Here is a 23,233-nt window from a genome sequence, read left to right on the forward strand (position 1 = left end):
CACGAAGTTTAATGATGGGAGAAAAAGACTAGGGTTTTATTCGTTATACAATTGTTGCTTATATATACTTATTCTAAGTTACATCTAATTTATCTAAGGGTAACACGACATTACCCCTCTTCCAGCAAAAACGGTTGAATATTATACAAAGGAACAAGCATAACCATAGGCAAGCAGCAAGGAGAGAAAATTATCAGGAATGGTTTTTTTTTTTTTTTAATCTTGAGCACGAGCACGGCGTGGAATATACCAGGATTTCAAGACTTTTGTTCCATTGTATTGGGCTTTTACCAGTCGATCAGTGTGTACCCCAGACGCATACACTTTGCCTTCAATTTCTTTTAACTGATAAATGTTGAAATTATAGTTTACATAAGTACTATTCTCTGCCTTCGGCATAAAGAATGATCACCAAGATAATAGTTTGTGATCATCCTTTACAATAACTGTTCACTCAACTCAAACACCACGCACGAATACCATTTTCCTAATTAATACTATTTTCCTGCAAGCAGTGCTACATAATGGTTAGCACGGGAGAATAGGTTAGTTGCATGATCACTAGATCAAGCCATGGATACCTTTACAAGTCCACCCGCTCCGGGTAGATGCGTAATCTCCTCAAAGGAGAATTCTATTCTTTTACGGTTCAGAAGACATACGTCTTCTTTGAGTAGAATAACTCAGCTGTCAGTTTCTACGTTCCGCAATATGAAAAAGATATTTAAATTTTTGCAGTAGATATTTTTCTTCTCTTTGAACTTAACTTGATTCAAAATAAAAACCTACTAGTTTGATCTCGTTAACTTTTTACTGTTTTTAATTAAGTGATATTTAACTCTCAAGTCGTCAAATACCACATACTATATTAACTTATTTCTAAATCAAGCCAATTACTTGTATGATGTTGTCTCGGATGTACATACAGATGATGTCCTCCTCCGGGATCGATAAGGGGTAATTATGAGGATCCATTCGTGACACAGAGTATCCTGGACATTTAATATTTGTGTTACATCATAGTTCAATAAAAAGTAATTCATATATTAGTAAATTTGATATAATATTTATATTCTTAGTTTTTTCATCATGGGCATTATCTCATTAACTATGATATTGTCTTTATCATCTTTATTTACTATTTCTTTTCTTTTTTTATTTTTACTGTTATTCTTATCTTTATTATATGTATCAAATTCATAAACTTTTTTCAATCTTTTATTTGAACCATTTTTTTTCATATATACTTCATAATGCCCATTTTTTTGTTTTATTCTATATTCTGATAAATCATATTTCTTCATATCTTTAATAAATATACTTCGTTTTATGTTATATTTATATTTATCGTTTATAATTATATCGTATATCTCGTCCATTTTTTTTTATATATCTTTTTTTCAGTTTCATGTTTTCTTTTTTTTATATTTTCATTATGATCATCTATTCAATACACTTTAGTATCTGTATGACATATTATATCATTGTCGTCGTGTATTAAATAAGTTAGTTTACTGACATAACTAGGTCCTCATTAAAGAATGTTGCATTTTTAAAATGCATTTCGTTTAATCCTTAGGAGCAACTTTTTTAATTATATCCAAAATTCAATTTTTTTGATAATTTAATCTTTTAAGAATTCTAACCATATATTTGACTTTCTATATTGTTTTCTCCATTGGTATTCTTTTCAATGAAGAAATATATATTTTTTATTTCTGTTTCTTATAGGAATTCCTTGTTTTACTACATTCCATAAACTCTCGATATTGTTAGTATGTACTTTTGTAATAGGGTCCTTAAAATATTTAGAATGATTGACGGTACCATGTCTATAGCCCATATTTTTTAAATTACCATATCCTTTCCATAAATCAGTATAAATAGTTGTACCTTTCTTTACATATTTTGTTATAATTTTTTCTATACTTTCAGCATCTCTTTTTATAATTGGACACAAAAAGTTTCTCTTACTTCCACCTTTTACACTAGTTCTTTCGATACCACCTATAACCCAAACACCTTCCACTCTATGTCCTCTATTATATTTTCTTTTTCCGATCTTAGTTTCGTCAATTTCTACAATTGTATCTTTCCCACCGATTTTCTTTTCCGGTGTAATAAGCATTTTATTCTTTAAATATGTTCTAAAAAGTTTTTTATATTTTGAAACTGTATTTTTATCAACCTCTAAACTTGACGAAATACTTGATCCAGAGGATTTCTTTAAAAATTCATATAATATATTTAATTGTAGATTGATAGGCAATTTCATTTTACTAAATATGGTTCCATGAAATGGGGATATGGCCTTTTCACATTTGTAATTTTTGCATATATACAACTTCCTTTTATAATTAAGTCTGGTTTCTTTACCACATATCTTGCATATTTCATGTTTATCGATAAAATTGTTATCTAATAGATAATCGATTGCTAGTTTTTCATCATCAAATATTTTTTTTAAGTTTCTTAATGGCTCTATGAACATATGTTTATTAACTTTTATTTATTAAGAAAAAATTCAGTTTCCTAAAAAAGTATAGAAGCCAAGTAACAGGATTTAGATCTTGTGTAACGAACTTATTGTCATATTTTGCCTCGATAAGAATTGTTCTGACAAAGCTATCACCCAAGATTAAACCAATCATTACAAGGATCTGTAGTCTCTTATTTAGCATTATGTAATATTCTACGCGTAATATGATGTTGGATACAACACCGTTCAACTTCGCATTGTTCGCTCCTTTGCACGTTTGGATGCTGAATTGAAACTGGATTCGGAAGTATTTAGTTTTGATATTGACTCATTTATTCTGTAAATTCACCGTTTACATTTTCACCGTGCATTAAACATGGTAGCACGCAAATTGCGTTGAAAATAGCATGCTAGCATGCTACCATGAATAGTGCATGCTAAATCGACTTAAAAATGGCAGCACGCATTTTGCATGGTAAGACGCCTTAAACATGCTACCGCGCAATTTTCATCGTAGAAAGCATCAAACATGGCAGTACTCTTTTTATTATTTCCTTACAATTGTTAGCCTAGTACACTATTTACATGAGCGGCTGCTGCTTCTTGTTCAGCCAGAAAATCATGCTATAGTTTTATTTCAGGTTTATTTATTGATTACTTATACTGTAGGCTACTCTGCCTTGTTGATAGAAAAAAAAATAGTAATGACGAGCTCTTTGCTATTTTGAAAGTTGCTGAATTAAACAGTAGGTTGAGAAATCAATTGAGCTACAGTATGTGTTTAGGGTGTAATAGCGCAATTTATACGGTATTATTGCTTGAAATATGAGCGTTAATAAGTTGCTGAAGATTGCAAATTCCCATAGTTGCAAAGAAGTAGCTGGTCTGCTTGTTCAGATATTGTCCTTACATACACTCCTACAGCAAAATAAAGTACTCCTACAAGTAAGCGTGTGGATCATTCGATTGACGACGAAGGTCCAGTATGAATGACAGTGACAATTTTTACCTGACAACTGGGTATCATTGATATTCTTACAGTCTACTACTCTTAATTATTGCAGAAAAAAGAAGTAAAACAAATGAATAAGTTGGTGCTATAAGGTTATGAAGTAAAAAATAATGTTGTATGATTACCTGATAGGGGCAAAACAGATTATTTGCAACCATAAACAACTGTATTTTTCTTTTTTTGCAATGGTAGGCTGCAACTGTATTTGAGAGCGTTGGTATTGGCCCAGCGGAAGACATGAAACAGTTGAAGAAAGGGTTTGATCAAAGGCCACAAGCTTGAGTTCTGTAGAAAAAAAGTGTCAATTGAAGATATGGTATAAACATATAATGTCTGCTGACCATGAGTTGTAAAAATAAAACGAAGAGTTATTTTTTTCTGGGCCAAAAATAAAATACCTGTTTGGAAAGGTTATTTAGTTGTCGTTCGCAGTGCTAAATGAGAAGTAATCGGCATTATGCGTATTTGACATCGTTTGCTTCACTTTCTTCATACGACTTTGCAATCCTGGTAAATAAACAAGCTAAACTATAAGCAGCAATGTAACGGCAAAGATGAGCGTGCCTTAATTACTCAGATGTCATGATTCAATGTGCATCTTGTCGGTGATGTGGCCAAATGAGCAGATTATGAAAAGAAATTGAGATGTAGTAACAGTATTTCGTTAGCTTTTAAAAGCCCTTGTAAAAAGAAAAAGGTGAAAGAAGGAAGCCCTCAAATAATTGAAAACAACAGCCCGAATGGTTGCACAGCGATATATCAGTAAAGCTTTGTTTATTGCTCAAAAGGCTGAAATTGGTGAAATTGGTAAGGGAGCACCAAGCAGAAGAAAAAGGACATTATCTTTGGCTATCGTTATTCTTCATCGATGCTTCTATTTAAAACAACAATACTCTGCACTTGCTTATTATGCATTGTCGTCCATACCACTTTCTTGTCTAGGAAATTCTAACATATACATTACCAGTCTACATATAAGAGACTCTTTCTACTTTCTTTTTTGTTTTAACTTATTCAAAATTGTAAAATTGTACTTGATTTATGAGAGTTGGTAGAATATGAGTGGAAATCTCAGATGTTTAAAGTCCTCCGTCCTTGCTCTATTCATGGCAGCACGCAACCTGCGTGGTAGCATCGGCTATACCAGCTTTACTTTGTGGCGGCACGCAAAATGCGTGATGAATTTGCGAGCATCATGCATTCTACCACGCAAATTTCATGCTAGCATGACTCTCATATATCTTTTTTTTGCTACCATGAATAGTACACTGCTCTCAGTTAATCGGTGTTTTCTTTTATTCTTTCCGATCCTCTTTGTATATATACCCACCACAGTCTTTACTTCCCTTTCTTACATTTAAGGACTTTAAGTAAAACATTGGAGCTTGAAAAAAACTCTCTTACTAAAAAAAATAATATTGCCAATGTCTTCTTTGACCACTGCAAACCGTACAGTAAGTAATCCTTAACGATGTTTTATTGTAAAATATAAAAAATGTAATAATGTAATATCAATTACCTGCAAACCGTACAATAAGTAATCCTTAACGATAAGAAAAGGAGGACTTAAGACGGTTCGCGTGAGGCTTTATAGCCGTTCAATGGAACGCTGTTTGAATGGGGGGGGGGGGGTTTTGCTTCAATACGCGTCCTCAAAGTAATATAATTCCCATTAAACCTCACAGAGTAAATAATCCTTCTACTTCATTTGAAGAACAATAAAGACACCTAAGTTCATAGTCATCGACTTATAACAGTAACCAATTTTTATAATAAGCAAATACAACAGTCACTGCACTTTACACCATGAGATACACATGCCAGATCGCTAGCAACTTACTGTTGCATGCGAAACGCCCAGTGACTTTGCAGTATTTCTGTGGGAATCGTTTCCATTCGGTCTGGAAATAATATCCATTTTCATGTCGTAAGGATCGGTCTCATATTGAATCAGTGTTAATATGGTTGAAATGTGGGGTAACGGTAATCGATGGATTTTCATGACAGTTATAATGGGAAGTTTAGGGGGGCGGGGGAAGGGGTGAAATATGCTTATTTAATGCGAAAGATACAATACGCGAAAATGCCTGATCCTCAAAATCCATTTTTTCTTTTGTTTTTCGGACGATCGTTAGAGATTCCTGAATTTATGCAAAATGCCCAATTGTCGGCATTGCAACAATCCTTAGTCGTAAAGGCAGATGAATTGTTGCGATGTCAAAGAACTTATACCAATAATACTTGTAGTATTGCTCTTTATCCTTCTAAAATCAAGCTAATATACTTAGTGTCTGGTTATAGTGAAGAAATTGCAAAATGCACAGACAATGAGCCATTTTTGTGAGTCACTGTATGTACTCGTAGGATATATTGATTCGACTAACAAAAATAGTAGGCCACGGTACTGCTCCATGTCCTGGAAATAAGGTATGGTTGGAGATAAAAAGGCTCAATTACTCTTATTAACACAGCAACTGTTCACGCAATCAAACGACACCACGCACGAATATCTCTTCTTAGCTAACATCTATAATCATCCCCACAATATCTGTAGATGACAGAGGATACGGAATCGCCTCACCTCTTAAAGGTCATTTACGCTATGGTGATCCATGGAGGCCAAGAATACATTATGCCTTACTAACGAGTTTAATCCCAGTCAGATTGGTGTCTACTGCAGCAATGTCTTTCAGCCGTCGCAGTTGTAGAAAAAAACAACCGAAAAGAAAAATGAACCATAGAGGTTCATTTCTTTGTATTGACCCCTACTGCATCTCCGTTCTGAATATGAAGGCTGAACATAGCAGGGATACGGTTTCTGCTTAGGCTATTGCTCTCTCGGGCATTCCTACGTTGCTCTCCGGAACGAACATTTTCTCAATTTGACCCTCAATCAAATAAAAACACAGCACCTTCTTACATCAGTTTGTTGCTTGAGTGTAGCTTTACCTCTTTTCCGAACGCCTTTTCTGTTCGAAAATATGTCTCGAAAATAAAAGATACGATGTACTGTACCTATTTTACTGTGATCTGTGGAGAGTCAAACGAAAGATATCTAAAGTGACTTATGAGTCTCAAATGATTCTCAAGGTGCAGATACTTGTATAAATTAGGCTACTTCACTTGTCAGGCAGAAAATGGGAGTAAGACAATTCTCACGTTCTAGCTAAACGGCTGATGAAGTTTTGCTAAATAGCTTAATAGACGAGCATTGACATGAACTGCTACAGTCCTTGAGGATAATGTGGCTTCAGTGCCTTCCAACCGACTTCTATCATTGAAACTTTGTTGTTACACCATTGTACTGACTGTAATATCTTTTACAACTTTATTTTAGTTGTTCTTCCCTTTTCCGTTATTCATTTTTCCATACTCACAAAATGAGGGCTCATCAGCTGTTCATAATCACTTTTGCTGTGGTGCTGCTCTCCATAATCCATCTTGTTCAATCTATGTCAGTTGTCATTGGGCCAAAGACTGCTGATTGCTACTTCGAAAAACTGACTGAAGGCGAAAAGTTGACAGTCTCTTATCAGGTGAAATACTAGAAACTTGTTAATTAGAAAAGTAGAAGAAATGCGTAGACTGATCATCTCTAACCTATGTACTACACAGGTTGGTGAAGGAGGAAATCTAGATATTGACTTTTGGGTAATGAGAATTACAAACCTTTGCATAGGCGTACATGTTGCGAATGCAAAAAATATCAATTACACGTACCATTTCTAAATAGATACATGATCCTACCGACGCTATTGTGGTTTCCACTACACGAACGTCTTCCAATACTCATTCATTGCAAGCAAATATGGATGGTAAATATCGCTATTGTTTTGGTAATGAATTCTCCGGCCATTCCAAGAAAGTAGGGTTCAATCTGCATGAAAATATCCAAAAGATTCACGACAATATCAAAGGTACATCCTCGAATACATAAAAAATAGCAAAAATGGAAAATAGTTTGCTTAATCAAATGATTTTCCACAAAAGAGCATACTGATCCATTGGAAAGAGAAATTGCAGAATTGGCCGAAAGTATTTTCGCAATAAAAGCACAGCAAGAATATATTGTCGTTCGAGAACGTCAACATAGAGATAGTAAAGTATCAATATTATACTATAATGACTAGTTCGTAAAAGTATACAAGATGAGAATAACAACTTCGAACTTTTTTCAGCTGCCGAAAGTACAAACGCTCGCGTAAAATGGTGGTCTATAGGTCAGCTGGTGTTATTAAGTTTCGTATGTCTCTGGCAAGTATATTATCTTAAGCGGTTTTTCGAGGTGAAAAGAGCAGTTTAGAGTGCACATCACGTCAGTAGAAGTAGACAAACTCAGTGTATAAGTATCGTCGTGAATAAACACGTTCATTGCAGTAAATCAGTTCCATTTACTGATTGTCTCTCAAAGGAATATGTGCGATAAATAGTAATGCTGGTAAGCTTCTCAATCTGATCGAAAGGATCTGCTTACTTACTGCAGACAAACTATCAAGTAGCCTGATTCTTCGAGGAACTGGAAGTATCCATTTAGCGATGGTGACATCTATTGTATATTTCGGCCTAACAAATTATCTTGAGCGTTTGTTACAGGCATTCTAGCTTCTATTTCATAAAATACAATTTGAATACAACAAAACTCACCGTTTTTGCTATCGACACGACTGTCGCATAATTCATATTAATACTTCATGTTATAACGTATTTATTCGAGTATTGCTAATGAATACGCATAAATACGGTTTGACAAGTCTTTGGCTTTCTTTCAGTTTTTCAAAAGGTTTATCAAGCCTTAACACAGTATCATTAAATCGCTGACACTGCATCAACTACTGATCTAAGCATTCAGTTACTCCTGGTGTTCGCTTGTTCACATGATCCGTTTTTACTTTAATCTGACGCCAAAGACGACGAACGGTACTAAACCGGTACTAATAATGTATGTCCAAGCATGGTTGAAGCTTCCATTTTAAATCTTGTTCCTACTTTTCCAATAAGAGAAGAGAAATGCCAGTGTTTGCTTTGAGAGGGAAATGCATAGTAATGATAATGGACGAGTTAGAGAGTTATTCGTCTTACAAGTTTTCAAATTTTGTGATAACAATGAGAGTAAACACTCAATCGAATACTATATTGTGAAGCTGAGGGTTAATCAGTGTCTCTTCAAATGAGGCTGAACGGAAAATTATACAACATTATTCAAACTCGACTTTCCTCCCAATTCATTTTCAATGTTGCATCTGACATTTCTTTAAAAAAAAAAGCCCTATGTTTATGAATATGTCCGCGATACGGTAGACGACAAAGCTCGTTCCTTACTGAGCCTGGTTCCTATTCCTTTTTTAATGTTCCTTCTCATCATGTCAGACTCTCTAATTTTGCCAGCATTGTTGTTGCTTAATATTTATTGCTTCTCCTTGATAGGCACGAGATCTACAGTTGAATGGCATAGCTCTAGGAAAGTTGAACAATACATCAAGGTCAATAATATGATATGCACATTGTCCTTGAGATCATATGTTTGCAGTTATATGTATTTGCTCTAATTGGTTAATGCACTTTTTTTTGAGATAATCAGCATGACCGTATAATGTATGGCTCTTGAAGAGTAGCAGTGTATTATCAAGACGACGAAATATGCTCTTACAGATACAGTATCTTATGCATATTAAAAGAGCTGGAAGGAAAAAGTAAACCTCATTAACTACGAACGAAGCATTGACGCACTGTATTATTGTTGTTCATGAATAATAATATTCAGTTAACAGCTTTAAATGCAGCAATAACGATTGACAGCTGTCTATATTCTCCGGAATTTTTGTAAGCTTATTGTTGGGCTTACCAACAACAACAATAATAGTCTATTGATCGGTGAGAAATTCATAACTCAGTATTGCTGACCTCCACGCATTTTTCCGCGGTTTTTCGCTAACTATATCTTGAATACTTAAAGCTTGATACTCAAGGCTTATGGGACAAACGTCAGAGTGTTGTGGTAACGTTTATAAATTCTCTCCTACCGCTTAGATGATTTTGAAGCTCAGAAAGAAACTACTTTTCACTGAAAATTTCAGAAATCAATTCCCTCTTTCATTCTTATTACGATTAGAAACAATGTCGTCCGACAGCAAAAAACGAGTCTGTTATTTCTACGATGGTACTCATGCAGACATTTTAAAGACTGTAAAACAAAAACTGCAACTAATAATATAAATTTGCAACCCATTTTCAGCCAATGTTGGCAACTATCACTATGGTCCCGGTCACCCTATGCGACCTCATCGTATAAGAATGTGTCACGGCTTAGTGATGAATTATGGGCTGTACAAAAAAATGGAGATATACGTAAAGCTGGATCAAAATGCACTTTGAAGAATACAATGTCAAAACTGATGCTTTTGAAATCTTTTTATCTATAATCTTAGCGAGCGAAACCAGCAAATAAATGGGAAATGACACAGTTTCATACTGATGACTATATTGAGTTCTTATCGCGAGTTACTCCTGAAAATATGGATCAATATCAAAAAGAGCAAGCGAAGTGTAAATATACTTTTGGACAAAAGAACAAGGACGCATTATGATACTGAGAGTATATGACACTCCTTTTTCTGTATGTAGTTAATGTAGGAGATGATTCTCCAATTTTTGAAGGTTTATTTGAATATTGTGGACTCAGTGCTGGTGGATCTATGGGTAAATACATTCGACCGTTTGTACATACGACGCACAACACTAATTGACGTACAATTTTGTTGTTGCAGAGGGAGCAGCTAGATTAAATCGTGGATTATGCGACATAGCTATCAATTGGGCCGGTGGACTACACCACGCTAAGAAATCAGAAGCCTCCGGATTTTGTTATGTCAATGACATTGTTTTGGGAATCTTGGAGCTTTTGAGGTACTATGCTCGCGTCCTCTATATTGATATCGATGTCCATCACGGTGACGGCGTAGAAGAAGCATTTTACACTACTGACCGCGTCATGACAGTGAGTTTTCATAAATATGGGGAATTCTTCCCTGGAACCGGCGAACTAAAGGACGTAGGTGTACAGAAGGGGAAATATTATAGCGTCAACGTACCTCTCAGAGACGGCATTGACGATAATAGTTACCGTTCAGTCTTTGAACCTGTAATTGAAAAAGTCATGGAATGGTACAGACCAGCAGCTGTGGTTTTACAATGTGGCGGAGACTCACTCAGCGGCGATAAACTAGGTTGCTTTAACTTATCTATGAAAGGACATGCTAACTGTGTTCGATTTGTAAAGAAATTCAACTTGCCGACATTGGTGCTTGGAGGTGGAGGCTACACGATGAGAAATGTAGCTAGAGCTTGGGCATATGAAACAGGCGTGGTTGTTGGACAGGAAGTAGGACCAGATATGCCTTATAACGACTATTATGAATATTACGGTCCTGATTATAAGTTGGATGTTCGACCAAGCAATATGGAAAATATGAATACTCCCGATTATTTAGAAAAAATCAAGTAAATCTTAAATGATTCATTTGATACTCACCAAGAACCACATTACTTACTGCAAATTTGTAGAACACAAGTCTTCCAAAATCTCTCTAGAACATTGTTTGCTCCTGGTGTACAAATGCAAGGTATGAAGATATATTAGTCATTGTCAGATTATAGACAGCTCCTTAATTGTTAAAATTGTTCTTGTTGCAGAGGTTCCGAGAGACCATGATATGTCCGACGACGAAGATGATGAAGATCCAGATGAACGAATTTCGCGTAAGCTGACTGAATTAAAGCAGTAAAGCAATTATAAGGATATCTTTGTTAATTGTAGCGTTATTGTTCCTTAGAGAATTTTTGGGATCGTCGTATAGTCCCGGATAATGAATTTTACGATTCGGATGAAGGTGAATCACAACATGAAGGTGAATCGAGGGCCAAAAAAAGCCGCCTAGATAGAAATTATGATGAAGATGGAAAATATACCAATCATAGCAATAGTAAAGGTAGTAATACCTCATCACCATTGCCAACACATCAGCAGCATAATTTATCAAAAGAGGAGGAGGATGAAATTGCTAAAGTCTTGGAAGAACAGACGGATCAACAGCAACAACAGAATGATTATATGCTTACAGATAGTAGCGACAGAGTAATATCAGCACCAATGGCTTTACAACATCAACCTGCCGTAGATGAGGACGTTTTGATGACAGAAGCAATCACCGAACAGCAATCCACACTGCCGACACCACCAGCGGTGGAAGATAATGTTGTAGCAAGTTATTCGTTTGATACTAATATTCCTATGCCAACAGAAACACAACAGTACTTGTCTACTTCTTCAATAGCAGCGGTACCAGTAACGGCAGAAAACTCTGAAGTACCCGTTGCTAATACATTGTCATCCGATAGATTAACTACAGCTTCAAGTATAACTGAAGCAAAACAAGACAGTAATCCAAATACTAATGTCATTACGAACACTAGCGGCTCAAAAAATCAAGCAAAGACAACGGAAAGTGAGGATGAGGAAGGTGAAGTCAAATCTGTTAAATCTATGCTATCTTCTGTTCCAACATCTCCACCATTCGACAAGAGCCTAGAACAAAATACAATTGAAAAGGACGAGAAGAATCACGAAAATGGTAATATGAAGGATTCAGGGGAAAAATTGCAACCTACGCCTTCAGTTACATTTATGTCTACAGTGCCAACTTTAGAAGAAGGTGAGATCGAGGAAGGCGAAATTGCTGATTAGATATCCCTATAAGTCAAAAATTCCATTTGCATGTACAGCTTAGAGTGCCTTTTCCATAAATAGTTTCCATTAACATTGCTGTATGTACATTTTCAAAGATAGCTGTTCGATAGGCTATCAAGGGTTTTGACCAAAATTTTTAAATTCATGTTTACTGTGTTATTTAGTAATTATTTCCAATGGACTTTTTTCGCTAGGAAATAAAAGAGGACTAGTTAGTTTACTGCTTGTAACCAATATTACGTATACTTTCCATTTTCACAGTCCTATGTCCCGTTATACTCAAGTGTCTTCTGCTGATTATTTGCACGCACGCATGCATCAATATACTGAAAACATAGATTCCTTGGGAAATACAACAAAGTGGCGTTATAGCACACTCTTATAAGGCAATTCATCGATTCTTATGCTTGAAATTATTCTAGAATAACCCCTCATACATGATGTTGACCGATACATTTGAGAGATGTGTATAACGTTAGTAATACACCGAGCTGATGATACCAACAACAGCCCTTTGATATTATTACAAGGCTATAACCATGAATAATAAGACAGGCGGAAAAGAGTAACAATTTTTTTTTTCTTTGTAATGTCAAGATAAGCTTGCATGTTTGTATTCATACAGGATTTAGTAGGTTTGTAGCAATTGCTACGCAAAATAAGTCATACTCGAATCCTTCGGTGGTCATTTGCGACACAAAAGACAATTGTTGTCAGTTCGCTAGTGGCTTTACACGATGGGTAAAGTACTTAAGGAAACCTTCGTAGTTAGTCTGGCTAATCGTATTTTCCCTTTTTTGAGGCTACCATCCTCTATATATCATGACCTAATTTATGTTAGTATGTGGATTGCCTAAAGATCCTTGCCAGCAACTTCAGTTATCTTTCGAATAAAAGCCAAATTCTAAGCGTTGATACATAAATATTACATGGTTGTGGCTTACGTGTTCATGCAATTTATGCGATCCAAAAAAAGGGTTTGTCAAAAGAAGTAGCTATAAAGTATCGTTATCAAGTATACTTAAATTAATTATACCACCCACTTATAAGCGTTGCAAGGACAAAGCCATCATTAATAAATCTTAATGATGAAAGAATAAAATTGAAAGAGAAAGTTACTTCATTAAGGGAACTTTTTCTGATTAACATTGTGGATTCCGGTAAGTATAATTTCAGTTTTTTATTTCATTAAGTCGCTCAAGTGAGTTTTACATTTTTGCGCCCATGAAGGCACCAACTTTTATTGCTTGGCGCACACCTAGATCGAGCATGATTTCTACATTGTTTTCATTGATAGGAACACGACGTATGAGTTATACAGTCTCATCTGTTAGAGTGATTTTTCAATCTTTTACCTTCTGAGCCTCCTGGAATAGCAAATGCACGAACCTCCCGATATAAACGCTCTACCTTTTCACCTTGGCCGCCACGAGTATATGACAGACCACCAAAAATCTGCGCTGCTTCTCGCGCGCAGTATTCAAATGTTTGTGTAGCTTGGGCTTTACATAAAGCAATGGGGCCACCCTAAACATAATCGTATTAGATTCACAAGCACGCGAAATATTTTGTATCCGTTTAGAAACTTACTAATCTGATCGGCTGTATGTCTTGTGGCATTTGCTGACTTTGATAAGCTAGGCTTTCCATCCATGCATGGGTTGCTTCGACCTGTCTGATCATATGAGCCAGCTTATTGCGAATAACGGGATGGTCAATCAATTTCTTTCCGAAGGTTACTCTTTTATTGGCATACTAGTGAAAAGAATTGTGTTTATTAGTAACTGATTCATTTCTTCGCTCTCTCCCTTTCTATCCGTTTCTGGAATAGCAAGTCTGACCAGGCTTACCTTAAGTGATTCTTCAACACAAACGCGAGCAAATCGATTGGCTTGGATGACAATGCCCATTCTCTCATTATTGAAGTTGTACATGATATACTTGAAGCCTTTGTTTTCTTTACCGATCAGGTTTTCTTTTGGTACTCGAACATCTTCAAATGTTATGTACGCAGTTCCGGATGGCCAAACACCGCTGCATTTCATTTGCTTCGTAGCTGTTAACGACAGTATGAATACATTTAAAGTACGGTTCAAATTTTCCTCTAACCCAGAGGTAAGTGGTTCCTTTTTGGTATGTCACTTACCAACCCCAGGCGTATCACGTTCAATCAAAAGGAATGATATGCCATTGAATCCTGGCTCGCCTGTTCTGCAAGCAACACAAAAGTAATCTGCAAAGGTACCATTTGTGATCCACTTTTTTTCACCGTTCACCAAGTAATGGTCACCCATATCTTTTGCCTCCGTTTGAAGTCCGGCTACATCAGAACCGCCAGATGGTTCAGTAATGGCCAAACAAATATTTTTTGTACCAGCTAAGCAATCCTTCACGACTTTATCCTTTAAATATTTTGAGCCAAAATGAACTACAGGCGGAAGGCCGATACTCAGGCCGCCAATGAGACCCCATGTTACCTAACCGTTAGAATTTAAAAATTTATATGCTCAATACTTTGTTACAAATCTATATGGTAATCCACTATTAGGACTTACACCGCCTGAAGCACAGCGAGACAATTCATCAGCAACAATCATATGGTGGAATGTGTCGAATTCTTCTGGCCTGACACCGGCTGGTAAACCATACGGAATATATTCAGACTCAACATGCCCAATAACGGCAGCAAGAATACCAGCCTTAGCAGCCTTTTCATAAAGTTCACGAGGTAATGCTTTCGCTTCATCCCATTCATGGGTATAAGGCATAATTTCTGTCTCCACGAACTGACGAACAGCTTTTCGAACAGCACGATGAGAGTCTCCATAGTATGGACTGTACCAATCTTGATACCACATAGGATCACCGAAAGGTACCATATCACCGTAGGCATCTCCCACACGAAGAGGATTCTGGTCTTCAATTTCATCTGTCTCAACAATGTCACTTGATTCGCTAGGACCTACTTCACCGATCAAGTATTTAGCAGCTATTTTGGACAAGACCGCAGGACTATGAAAAGCATCAAATTGTTTGGAAGCATCTGTGCCTGCTGCCTTTAGAAGAACTTTTTTACCACCAGGATGATCATCAAGAAACTGAGAAATATCATAAATTTTGTCGTGAAGAATGATCCAGCTACACAAATTACGCAAAGCAGCGTTTAGTTAATTATCGCGCGAAGGCTTATAACTCAATCGCATTAGATAACATTGCGCTATCAAGTGCGTAATATGATTAAAGGCTTATCTATACCAGTCATTTGCTTGCTGATGTTTAGCAACATCTAGAATTGTGTATTTTTTAGACATTGAGTACGCAAGAGGTATGCAAATGTTAATAAATATTATTCAGAATGAAAGGAAGAAAAAAAAGAGAGCGAAAGATATGGTCTATACAATATGTTCGTAAATCAGTATTTATAGTGGGAACTGATTAATTGGTCGTACTGTCCAAAAAGGGGGAGCTACTGGGTGAGTACTTCACATGAAAGACGCTAACTGTTTTGGACGGGTACAGATACAGTGATTTGCTCATGATTTTGAGATTCAGGGTTTTTATTAGCCAATCGAAGATTTCTTGTGATTCAAGTTTTTGGCCAGCCAATCAAGAATGTTTTCAGTGTATCCCATTTCTTGGTTAGAGCTTAAAGATATCATTAAGCTCATACAGTAAGCGCAACACCAATGGTGCATATTCAGTCTCAAAGGGCGGTTTTCTTTTCTAACTAACTTTTAATGGTCGTTCCAACGCCAAAGGGCGTTTTTTTAAATAAAAGGGCGGATGAAATAATTTTCTACTTTTACTCATTTTGCTTCTAAATTAGTTTATAATGAAGATTTCTGAACAATTATACAAAAATAAAATAAAAATAGCGTGTCTATAATCTGCGCTTTCTACCACTGTAGATTGCTCAAGATTTCTGAACAATTATGTTTTTTTTTTGTTTTTTTTTTTTTTGCATAATGTTTTCGCCGTGGTGTTGAGTCTGTGCTAAGAGTACTCTCCCTTCCCGTATATGCAGAATCAGAAGTATCATCGTCCATATCTATTAAAAGAACCAATAAGATAGGTGTTATCTTATAGAGTATATTATACCTTTAAAAGACTTTGATCCAACATTTTGGATGTGGATGTTTTCTCTTATGGCTTTTCAGTTGCTGCTATTCTGAATTTTTTTCGTAAAAGAAGCGCATTGACATCTTTGTCTTTGACCAGATTCTATATAATGAGTGTTTAATTATATGCTGTACATGTGCAATATTACCAAAGTAAAATATATTTCAAAGTCACCCAAGATTTTTCTAACTTTCCTCTTCATTATTCTCGAGTTTGATTTTCCAATAGCAATCGACTCAAGAATTCTTTTTAGTACTCTTAAGCATTCTTGTTCGTCTCTGAATAATTCGGGAAATGATTTACAAAACTCAAAATAACTGAAGCTTTCCAAGTTCTTCTTGATGAATTCTGTGCTTATGCTTCCATCATAATTACTGTATTTTACGCGTGTTTGACAGAATCAGTTAAAAGTGCGAATAGTTGATCACACACTATTTTTATAGAAAAATGGATGCTTCACTTGCTTAGACAATGTGGCTTGACTTTCATGTCAAAAATAACTTTTGTTGCATGACAGAAATTAAATCCAGACAATGGAGTGTAATGGATGATATTCGAGTCAAAAACATATAAAATTGAAGAGGCGATACCTACGATGGTCAGGGCAGGAAAATTCGGAGATGAAGAAACCTTGCCCGCAAACATCATCAAAGAGTATAAAGATCACTTTATGTACTTTCCGCCAGCGGACAGTCATAATAGGTTTTTCACAGACTCTTTCAAGATTATATCATAGCAAAGCAGAAGCCTCCTATTTGCGGGACTTCCTTCTGCTGTCTTTGCAGAACCATAGTTTTGAAGGTTCACATTCGTTGAAATGCTATCAGGATGAAAAACCAGGCTTTGCCAGTTTTTCCACAATTGCATCCAAAATACGGTGTAATTATATTGTATTTAGAATGCAGAGTCAGAACTTAAACGTTTCTGCAACAATTTGATGAGTCAAATGAAGTGGAAAAATGGAGAGGTTTTATGCACGTGAGAATCTCACCAAGTGCACAAGCGTACTTTATTCCTTCATTCTTGTATTACCACTGATAATATTGATTCCAGTTTTTCGTAAAAGGCCCATTCCTCAAGCTACTAAAAGTTTTACGGTAGTATCACAGCGTCAAATAGTCCCCATGGATTACTAGAACTACTAGTAATAATTGCATTGCTGTCAGTAAAGTACATGTGGTATTCGCTAGTTTTAACTATGAGATAAAAGGTAAAGAATAACACAAGAGAAAATAAACACGAAAGCTTAACGAAATCAAACCACCGTCTTTATTTCTCTTTCAGAAACAAACAACAAAAGAAAAAGAAAAGAAAACTAAAATTACTGCTATTAATAAAGACTTATTGTGTTTGCTGTCTACGAAATGATTGTATCGGGATCTATAGCTGACACTGATGTATTATGGTCAAATAATACTCAGTGAATCAGAGGTTTCCGTAAAAGAATAGGTCTTTCCTTGAAGTGGATGATGGCTTGTCCGAGCGGATTGATTTGTCATGTGCTATCCTGGTAGATCCAGGGTGATCATGCAGCTACATCTATAATCCAATATCTATCGGCCACCAGTTGTGTAGCTCAGATACTGTGGGAATGATTATGGATGTTAGCTAGGAAGAGATATTCGTGCGTGGTGTTCTTTTGATTGCGTGAACAGTTATTGTATTAATAAAGAGTGATTGAGCCTTTTTTATCTCCAACCATACTTTATTTCCGGAACAGGAACAGGGAGCAGTAACGCGACCTACTATGTTCTGGTTGTTGAATCAATATGTCCTACGAGTATATATACCAATTCTGCTATAAACCCAAACATCATATAGCCATAGATAAACCAAGTGGAATATATTTCATAAAGATAACCTGTTCAGTTCTTATGTGAGGTAACTAATCTCACATAAGAACTATCCTTAATCCATATTCTTTTCTTATTTTATCTTTATTTGTTATACATTTGATCTAAGATTCAAATGTATGCAATTGAACACACCTCTTACCAAACGGGAACGAAGATATGAGCAGTACTCATACCTGAGATCAAGTTTTATTTTTATTTTACATTTCGTTAGACGTTTTGAGTGATTTACTCATTTAATATTGCCATCGTACCTCAAAAACGACAGACTGTATATACTTTCTTTATGAGGATGGACAGGAAAGAATCATTGACAAAAGGGGGCGCGATGCAATGGAATTAGAAGAAGAAGTAGGCCCCTATTACCTAGAAACGCTAACCCATCTCAAACTCTACTGAGAAAAGCAACAGAGCAAAAGTCGACAGATGAAGGCTTAGATGTTGAGTTGGAAGAAATTGTACTTAAAACGAAGCAGCAAATTAAGCCATATAAAAGCTACTTCAACGAACAGAAACTGCTCTTTGTCTATTATATTAGGGTAAAATTGTTCACTGTTCTGGTAGATCAGCTAGTGGTATTGCAGTAAGGACTGCACAGAAGTGGGCTAAAAATGTCAAAGAGTACAAAGACTGGAATATCTTTGAAAAGCAAACCAACAATGTTAATAGATCAACAGGACAGCTTGAAGAGAGGCACAAAATTTATTTAGTTAACCTTTATGATGGTAACCCTTAAGCCCGAGTTGTAGACGCAATTGCTTCACTTACTGAAAATTCATGGGGTTTACGCTTAAGGAAACATGTGTCAGAAACTTTTCAAAAACTGACTTCAACCTTTCAAATTCACCCGTCATCCGGCTCCTCGAAATAATTCAATCAAAATTGCAAAACAGATATTTATTACCTTGAAAACTGCAATTTTGTAGACGAATCAGGTTTTGATATCAATATGAGACCTCCCGGAGGAGGGTCTGCTAAGGGCACACCAGCTATCGTGATCACGCCTAGTTATAGAGCAACATCATATACAATTTTGAGTGCGGTTTTCAGCAAAATATGTTGTCTCAATGGAACTTCGAGATTTTGAAGAGCATTCGTTTAAAGAGTTAAAGATTGATATTAGCAATTGCAAAAGAAAAACGCCACCAAAAAAGTCTATCTCCAAAGGTAGCCAAACTACTATTACTTTAATCTTCTTTTCTCTTTTCTTTTGCTTAATACTTCGAATTAAAATACTACATATCCGGTTATATATAATTTAACCGAACCAAGTCATATCGATAAAGGCACATATTTCACCGCCCATTGAGAATTTTTAGAGGCCTCCCTTTTATGCTCATTGACGTTGCGCTTGATGTATATACTTTTATAAGTAGACGTCGCCTTGATGACAAATTAAATGGCGCATAATCCTTGGCTTCTTTCTGAGATATGTAAAGTGCACCCGAACTATTCCTATCGCAGTTTCTTCTTTTACCACAATTAAACCGGAACCTTTATCACAGTGAGTGTTCAAAGTTTTTGTACAATGACGGAAAAGGAACTGTTGTTGGTGAGCTTGGCAGGCTCGAACCCATGGATGATATTGTTGACAAGGAGCAATATCGTCTTGAAGCATTGATTCCTTCTACACAGTATTTGTACAATATGGGTCGAAAAGGAACTAATCAAACGGAAACCATACAAATATAAAAGATAGCTTATACGCTGAAACCAACGTAGCGATGACAGAAGCATCGATCAAGCGTAATTTTCCGCTGTACACGGATCAGGATTGTGAAATTTTCTAATTTATTGTTTAGGAAGTGTTTGCGCGCTTTTTGCTGGTGCAAAGCAGTTAGGAATCTACGTTCATACGGCACAAAGATGGGTGAAACAGTACGAAAGAAATCCTACTAACATTTTTGAGAAGCATAAAAAAGACATTCTACATCGATTGAATTTGAACGTAGATTGCTTTCGATAATAAACAGTATTATCAATGATCTTTTCGCTCGTACATACCCCCTCTTTTTTTATTCCTTTTTGTCAGATGCCTTCTGATCGCCACTACAATATTTCTTTGCGATTAGCACTACAATAATTGGTGTATTTACTTTATTTTTCTAAAAAAAAAGTGGCACTGCCATTCATCATTCAAATTGCAGGGCACAAAAGCGATGTCGATCCTTGGTGACATCAATTAAAGAGTAGATAGTAGGGTAAGTCGGACGACACTTCGTTTTCCACAATTCTTTATCATTTACAGGTTGGCACAAACGCCAAAATGCTTCAGTTACCATCGGTAAGGTACGAATGTTCTTCAAATTGACAAAGGATGCTAATTCTTCCAATGATGAAGGAAACGTGAGCCGGCCAATTTCCTGCATGATATACATTCCATCATGACGTAGGCGTGACAAGTAAAAAATGATTTTAAATCCGTTAATTTGAAAAGTCAAAGCAGCCTGTAGCTTGTTTATATCAATTGTATCCTTGGCTAATGTCGCTAAACGCAAGAGATCATGGCATAAAGCATAGTTATCGGTGGTGGGACGCGCCACCTTAACTTCGCCATACCCAAGGCTTGGTCCAAAATCATGTTGGTATATCTCAGAAATAGTGGCATCAGGGCGCTTTTCCCCGCTTTCGTCACTTGCGACGTTCGACCATCGCAACAGGACGTTTTTGTCGGAATTGGAAAACATGGCAGACAAAATGGGATCAAAATACATAGTAAAGAGTTCACATTCGCCTAAGGATTTCCTAGTCTTGATGGGCTTCAGAGGCAGTTTGCGCATTCTATTAAAAAGATGCTAAATTTTTAACAAAATCACAAAGCGTTTTTGCCACTATCGTATTCTCCACATATTTTTGGTAAAATCAGCAACTAAGCATTTCTTTTTTGTTACTCAACTTCAACGTCAACCTTATTGACTTACCCAGCTTTAATGCCCCACACCAAAGATCGTTCAAAGGGGTTCAGGCTCTTACCAAGCATCAAAAGATCAATCTCAGCATCGTCCTTTGAAAGTCTCTTTCATTCCATATTGTTGATTATTCGGCTTAATTTCATACATGCATCATCATTCATATCCTGGTTTAAGTCAATACATTCAGTCAGCAGTTCCTTGTAAAGATCTGAAAGAACGTCTAGAGTAAAAATATTGATGCACAGCGGGCTGTATTGGTCAGGGCTCAAAAGTAAGATGTTGGACAAGGCCAAAAGCTCGTGCATGGATGATTCGATGAAGAATAAGCGGTCAGTCGATATTCTTTGAACGGCTTTCTGGAATTTCGTGAATAACTCTGCCACATTCACACCTTTGAAAATCCATGGAATTAGTGGAACCGGGTTTTCAGCGTCTTCTATTATGGTAGCAGTAGCTATGCCAGCTTCTAAATCACTAATATCTACAGTGAATTCAACCTCGGTTGTTTTCGTGATATCGTTTGCTGTAGAAATGGTGGTTGCATGGTATGAAGTGGATGGTATAGAAGTTGGAGGGGCAGTTATCGTGGTATCATTTGTTGTGGAAAAGGAGGAAAGTGCTTTCGTTGCTCTTTTAGCAGCGTCACAGACGTATTCCGTGCATTTGGTATCAACTTCGAGCTGCGTCCTTCTTCGCGTCCTTTTTATCCAATACAATTTAAATTCTTCAGATTTCTTTAAATTATCAAATTCTGTTTGCAAACGTTCTCGTTCCAGTACAAGATGGCGACTGTTGATAATTGAAGTGTATCGACTAATTGTATATTGTTTGTCTAATAAACTGAAATTTTCCGCGAAAGAGTTTAGTGTCATTGTATCCTTATTATCGACGCACCACTGAATATCAGCGGCAAGAATACGCTGCTTTTTTCTTGGTGGGACGTTTATAAAGGAAGAGTTTGCAGTTTGTCTCATTTGACCAAGTATTAGCAATGAAACGAGTAAGTTAATTGTGATATTTGTAGTTGTTTTATGTTTAATGAACGCGACTTATAATTGATATGAAACTGCAAGGTGAAATGAGTCTCCTTTAGTCCTTTTATTATACACTGAAAATCAGAGAGGGAAGCGTTCATAGCGAACTGAATGTTTGTATTGACAACAAAAGAAAGAAGGAAAGGAAAGAGATACAAAAAAAAAAGGAGCTAAATACTCGTTCTTAACCAGTAGGAATGCAGCATTATGTATGCGCATCTTTAGAAATACAAGATGACGTGTACAAGTGTTATTATAATTCTATGATCATAATAACGAGTCAAATGCTTGAAAGTGTGTCTAATTCGTCTTTATATATTATAGGAGGTATGGAAATACCACATTAATAAAAAATTACTGCAGGGCGAAAAAGCATTTGTTACGAAATCCACAGCAACTGTGGTGGAGTGTGCCTGAGCGGTGTATTAAAAAAAAAGTCCACAACAAATTTCGCTAATCTACAACAGACATTATGACTCTTTTTAGAGATATAAAAGCCGTAAAGGCCATATGCAAAGTCGTAAATAAATATGCTGCTATCCCGTAGCATGCTCCACCATTAAGCATCAAGTTCTAAATTATTATATATAGTCCACAGCAAACCTTTTTTTTTTTTGATATATCAATTACTTTTTTCGTATAATATTTCTAGGAAGTATAAGGGTCGGAATCACGTATACAAAAAAATAACATATCAAATAAGAATTTGGACTTCAAACATACAGTGTTAAACGTGTAATCGGTCCCATATAAAGTGAAGAAGCTGGGCGCTGAAATTTAGTAGCCCTTACGAAGAATATATAACAGAAAAGTAAAAGTTAATTTAATGATGACAACCATTGAAGATACGGAAATGGACCAAATCAAATCGACGCTTAGCGGTGCTGATAACAACAGGACCATTTACAAGTCCTTGATGATTATGACAAGGTCATTCAGCGGAATAGGTGGAAAAAAGACAAACGTCCGATAGAGCAGTGGGTCAGAGACATTTTAGCAGCGGAACAAAATTATAATATGGGAGATCATACGATTAAAATAGATTTTATTGACAAAATATTTTTAAACCCAATGGGCACAC

At 36.1% G+C, this 23,233-nt stretch overlaps 7 protein-coding genes across 7 annotated transcripts; 4 read left to right on the forward strand and 3 right to left on the reverse strand.

Annotated features, from left to right (window-relative positions):
- Positions 1 to 6,041: 6,041 nt before the first annotated feature.
- BDF20DRAFT_828511 (uncharacterized protein) lies at positions 6,042 to 6,317 on the forward strand (the record flags this gene model as incomplete). The annotated part of the gene is made up of 1 exon (XM_053078256.1): positions 6,042 to 6,317. A coding segment is annotated over one exon (276 nt), but the record flags the coding sequence as incomplete, so codon positions are not given.
- Positions 6,318 to 6,761: 444 nt separating this feature from the next.
- Positions 6,762 to 8,184, forward strand: BDF20DRAFT_897501 (putative endosomal cargo receptor). Its single transcript, XM_053082553.1, has 6 exons — positions 6,762 to 7,027; positions 7,107 to 7,142; positions 7,225 to 7,408; positions 7,482 to 7,589; positions 7,670 to 7,831; positions 7,922 to 8,184. The coding sequence occupies exons 1-5, from the start codon at positions 6,872 to 6,874 to the stop codon at positions 7,792 to 7,794; spliced, it is 609 nt and encodes a 202-aa protein (XP_052931412.1). The 5' UTR covers positions 6,762 to 6,871; the 3' UTR covers positions 7,795 to 7,831; positions 7,922 to 8,184.
- A 1,421-nt stretch (positions 8,185 to 9,605) lies between these two features.
- Positions 9,606 to 12,231, forward strand: BDF20DRAFT_908188 (uncharacterized protein; the record flags this gene model as incomplete). The annotated part of the gene is made up of 8 exons (XM_053083453.1): positions 9,606 to 9,648; positions 9,724 to 9,836; positions 9,917 to 10,034; positions 10,113 to 10,187; positions 10,256 to 10,988; positions 11,052 to 11,110; positions 11,181 to 11,246; positions 11,321 to 12,231. The coding sequence occupies 8 exons, from the start codon at positions 9,606 to 9,608 to the stop codon at positions 12,229 to 12,231; spliced, it is 2,118 nt and encodes a 705-aa protein (XP_052931413.1).
- Positions 12,232 to 13,391: 1,160 nt separating this feature from the next.
- BDF20DRAFT_897514 (acyl-CoA dehydrogenase/oxidase) lies at positions 13,392 to 15,673 on the reverse strand. The gene is made up of 7 exons (XM_053082554.1): positions 15,490 to 15,673; positions 14,790 to 15,372; positions 14,381 to 14,711; positions 14,085 to 14,290; positions 13,825 to 13,989; positions 13,590 to 13,761; positions 13,392 to 13,510 (listed from the first exon to the last, which is right to left on the reverse strand). The coding sequence occupies exons 1-7, from the start codon at positions 15,543 to 15,545 to the stop codon at positions 13,443 to 13,445; spliced, it is 1,581 nt and encodes a 526-aa protein (XP_052931414.1). The 5' UTR covers positions 15,546 to 15,673; the 3' UTR covers positions 13,392 to 13,442.
- A 483-nt stretch (positions 15,674 to 16,156) lies between these two features.
- On the reverse strand, positions 16,157 to 17,220 carry BDF20DRAFT_991515 (uncharacterized protein; the record flags this gene model as incomplete). The annotated part of the gene is made up of 3 exons (XM_053085350.1): positions 16,157 to 16,455; positions 16,502 to 16,727; positions 17,069 to 17,220. 3 exons carry the CDS (start codon positions 17,218 to 17,220, stop codon positions 16,378 to 16,380), a joined length of 456 nt encoding a protein of 151 aa, XP_052931415.1. The 3' UTR covers positions 16,157 to 16,377.
- A 1,319-nt stretch (positions 17,221 to 18,539) lies between these two features.
- BDF20DRAFT_839710 (uncharacterized protein) lies at positions 18,540 to 20,105 on the forward strand (the record flags this gene model as incomplete). The annotated part of the gene is made up of 6 exons (XM_053079311.1): positions 18,540 to 18,557; positions 18,745 to 18,931; positions 19,133 to 19,213; positions 19,257 to 19,359; positions 19,712 to 19,840; positions 20,009 to 20,105. The coding sequence occupies 6 exons, from the start codon at positions 18,540 to 18,542 to the stop codon at positions 20,103 to 20,105; spliced, it is 615 nt and encodes a 204-aa protein (XP_052931416.1).
- A 233-nt stretch (positions 20,106 to 20,338) lies between these two features.
- BDF20DRAFT_828470 (uncharacterized protein) lies at positions 20,339 to 22,092 on the reverse strand (the record flags this gene model as incomplete). The annotated part of the gene is made up of 3 exons (XM_053078251.1): positions 20,339 to 20,987; positions 21,128 to 21,222; positions 21,538 to 22,092. 3 exons carry the CDS (start codon positions 22,090 to 22,092, stop codon positions 20,339 to 20,341), a joined length of 1,299 nt encoding a protein of 432 aa, XP_052931417.1.
- Between the last annotated feature and the right edge of the window lie 1,141 nt (positions 22,093 to 23,233).

This window comes from Mycotypha africana (genome assembly GCF_025528875.1).
Source record: "Mycotypha africana strain NRRL 2978 chromosome Unknown BDF20scaffold_13, whole genome shotgun sequence".
Taxonomy (NCBI): Eukaryota; Fungi; Mucoromycota; class Mucoromycetes; order Mucorales; family Mycotyphaceae; genus Mycotypha; species Mycotypha africana.

Coding starts and splice junctions, on each gene's coding strand:
- BDF20DRAFT_897501 (XM_053082553.1), top strand. CDS start 6,872: ATGAGGGCTCATCAGCTGTTCATAATCACTTTTGCTGTGGTGCTGCTC. Junction 7,028..7,106: donor AGTTGACAGTCTCTTATCAG/GTGAAATACTAG, acceptor TGTACTACACAG/GTTGGTGAAGGAGGAAATCT. Junction 7,409..7,481: donor GATTCACGACAATATCAAAG/GTACATCCTCGA, acceptor TTTCCACAAAAG/AGCATACTGATCCATTGGAA.
- BDF20DRAFT_897514 (XM_053082554.1), bottom strand. CDS start 15,545: ATGTCTAAAAAATACACAATTCTAGATGTTGCTAAACATCAGCAAGCA. Junction 15,373..15,489: donor CATCAGCAAGCAAATGACTG/GTATAGATAAGC, acceptor TAATTTGTGTAG/CTGGATCATTCTTCACGACA. Junction 13,511..13,589: donor TATTCCAGGAGGCTCAGAAG/GTAAAAGATTGA, acceptor AAAACAATGTAG/AAATCATGCTCGATCTAGGT.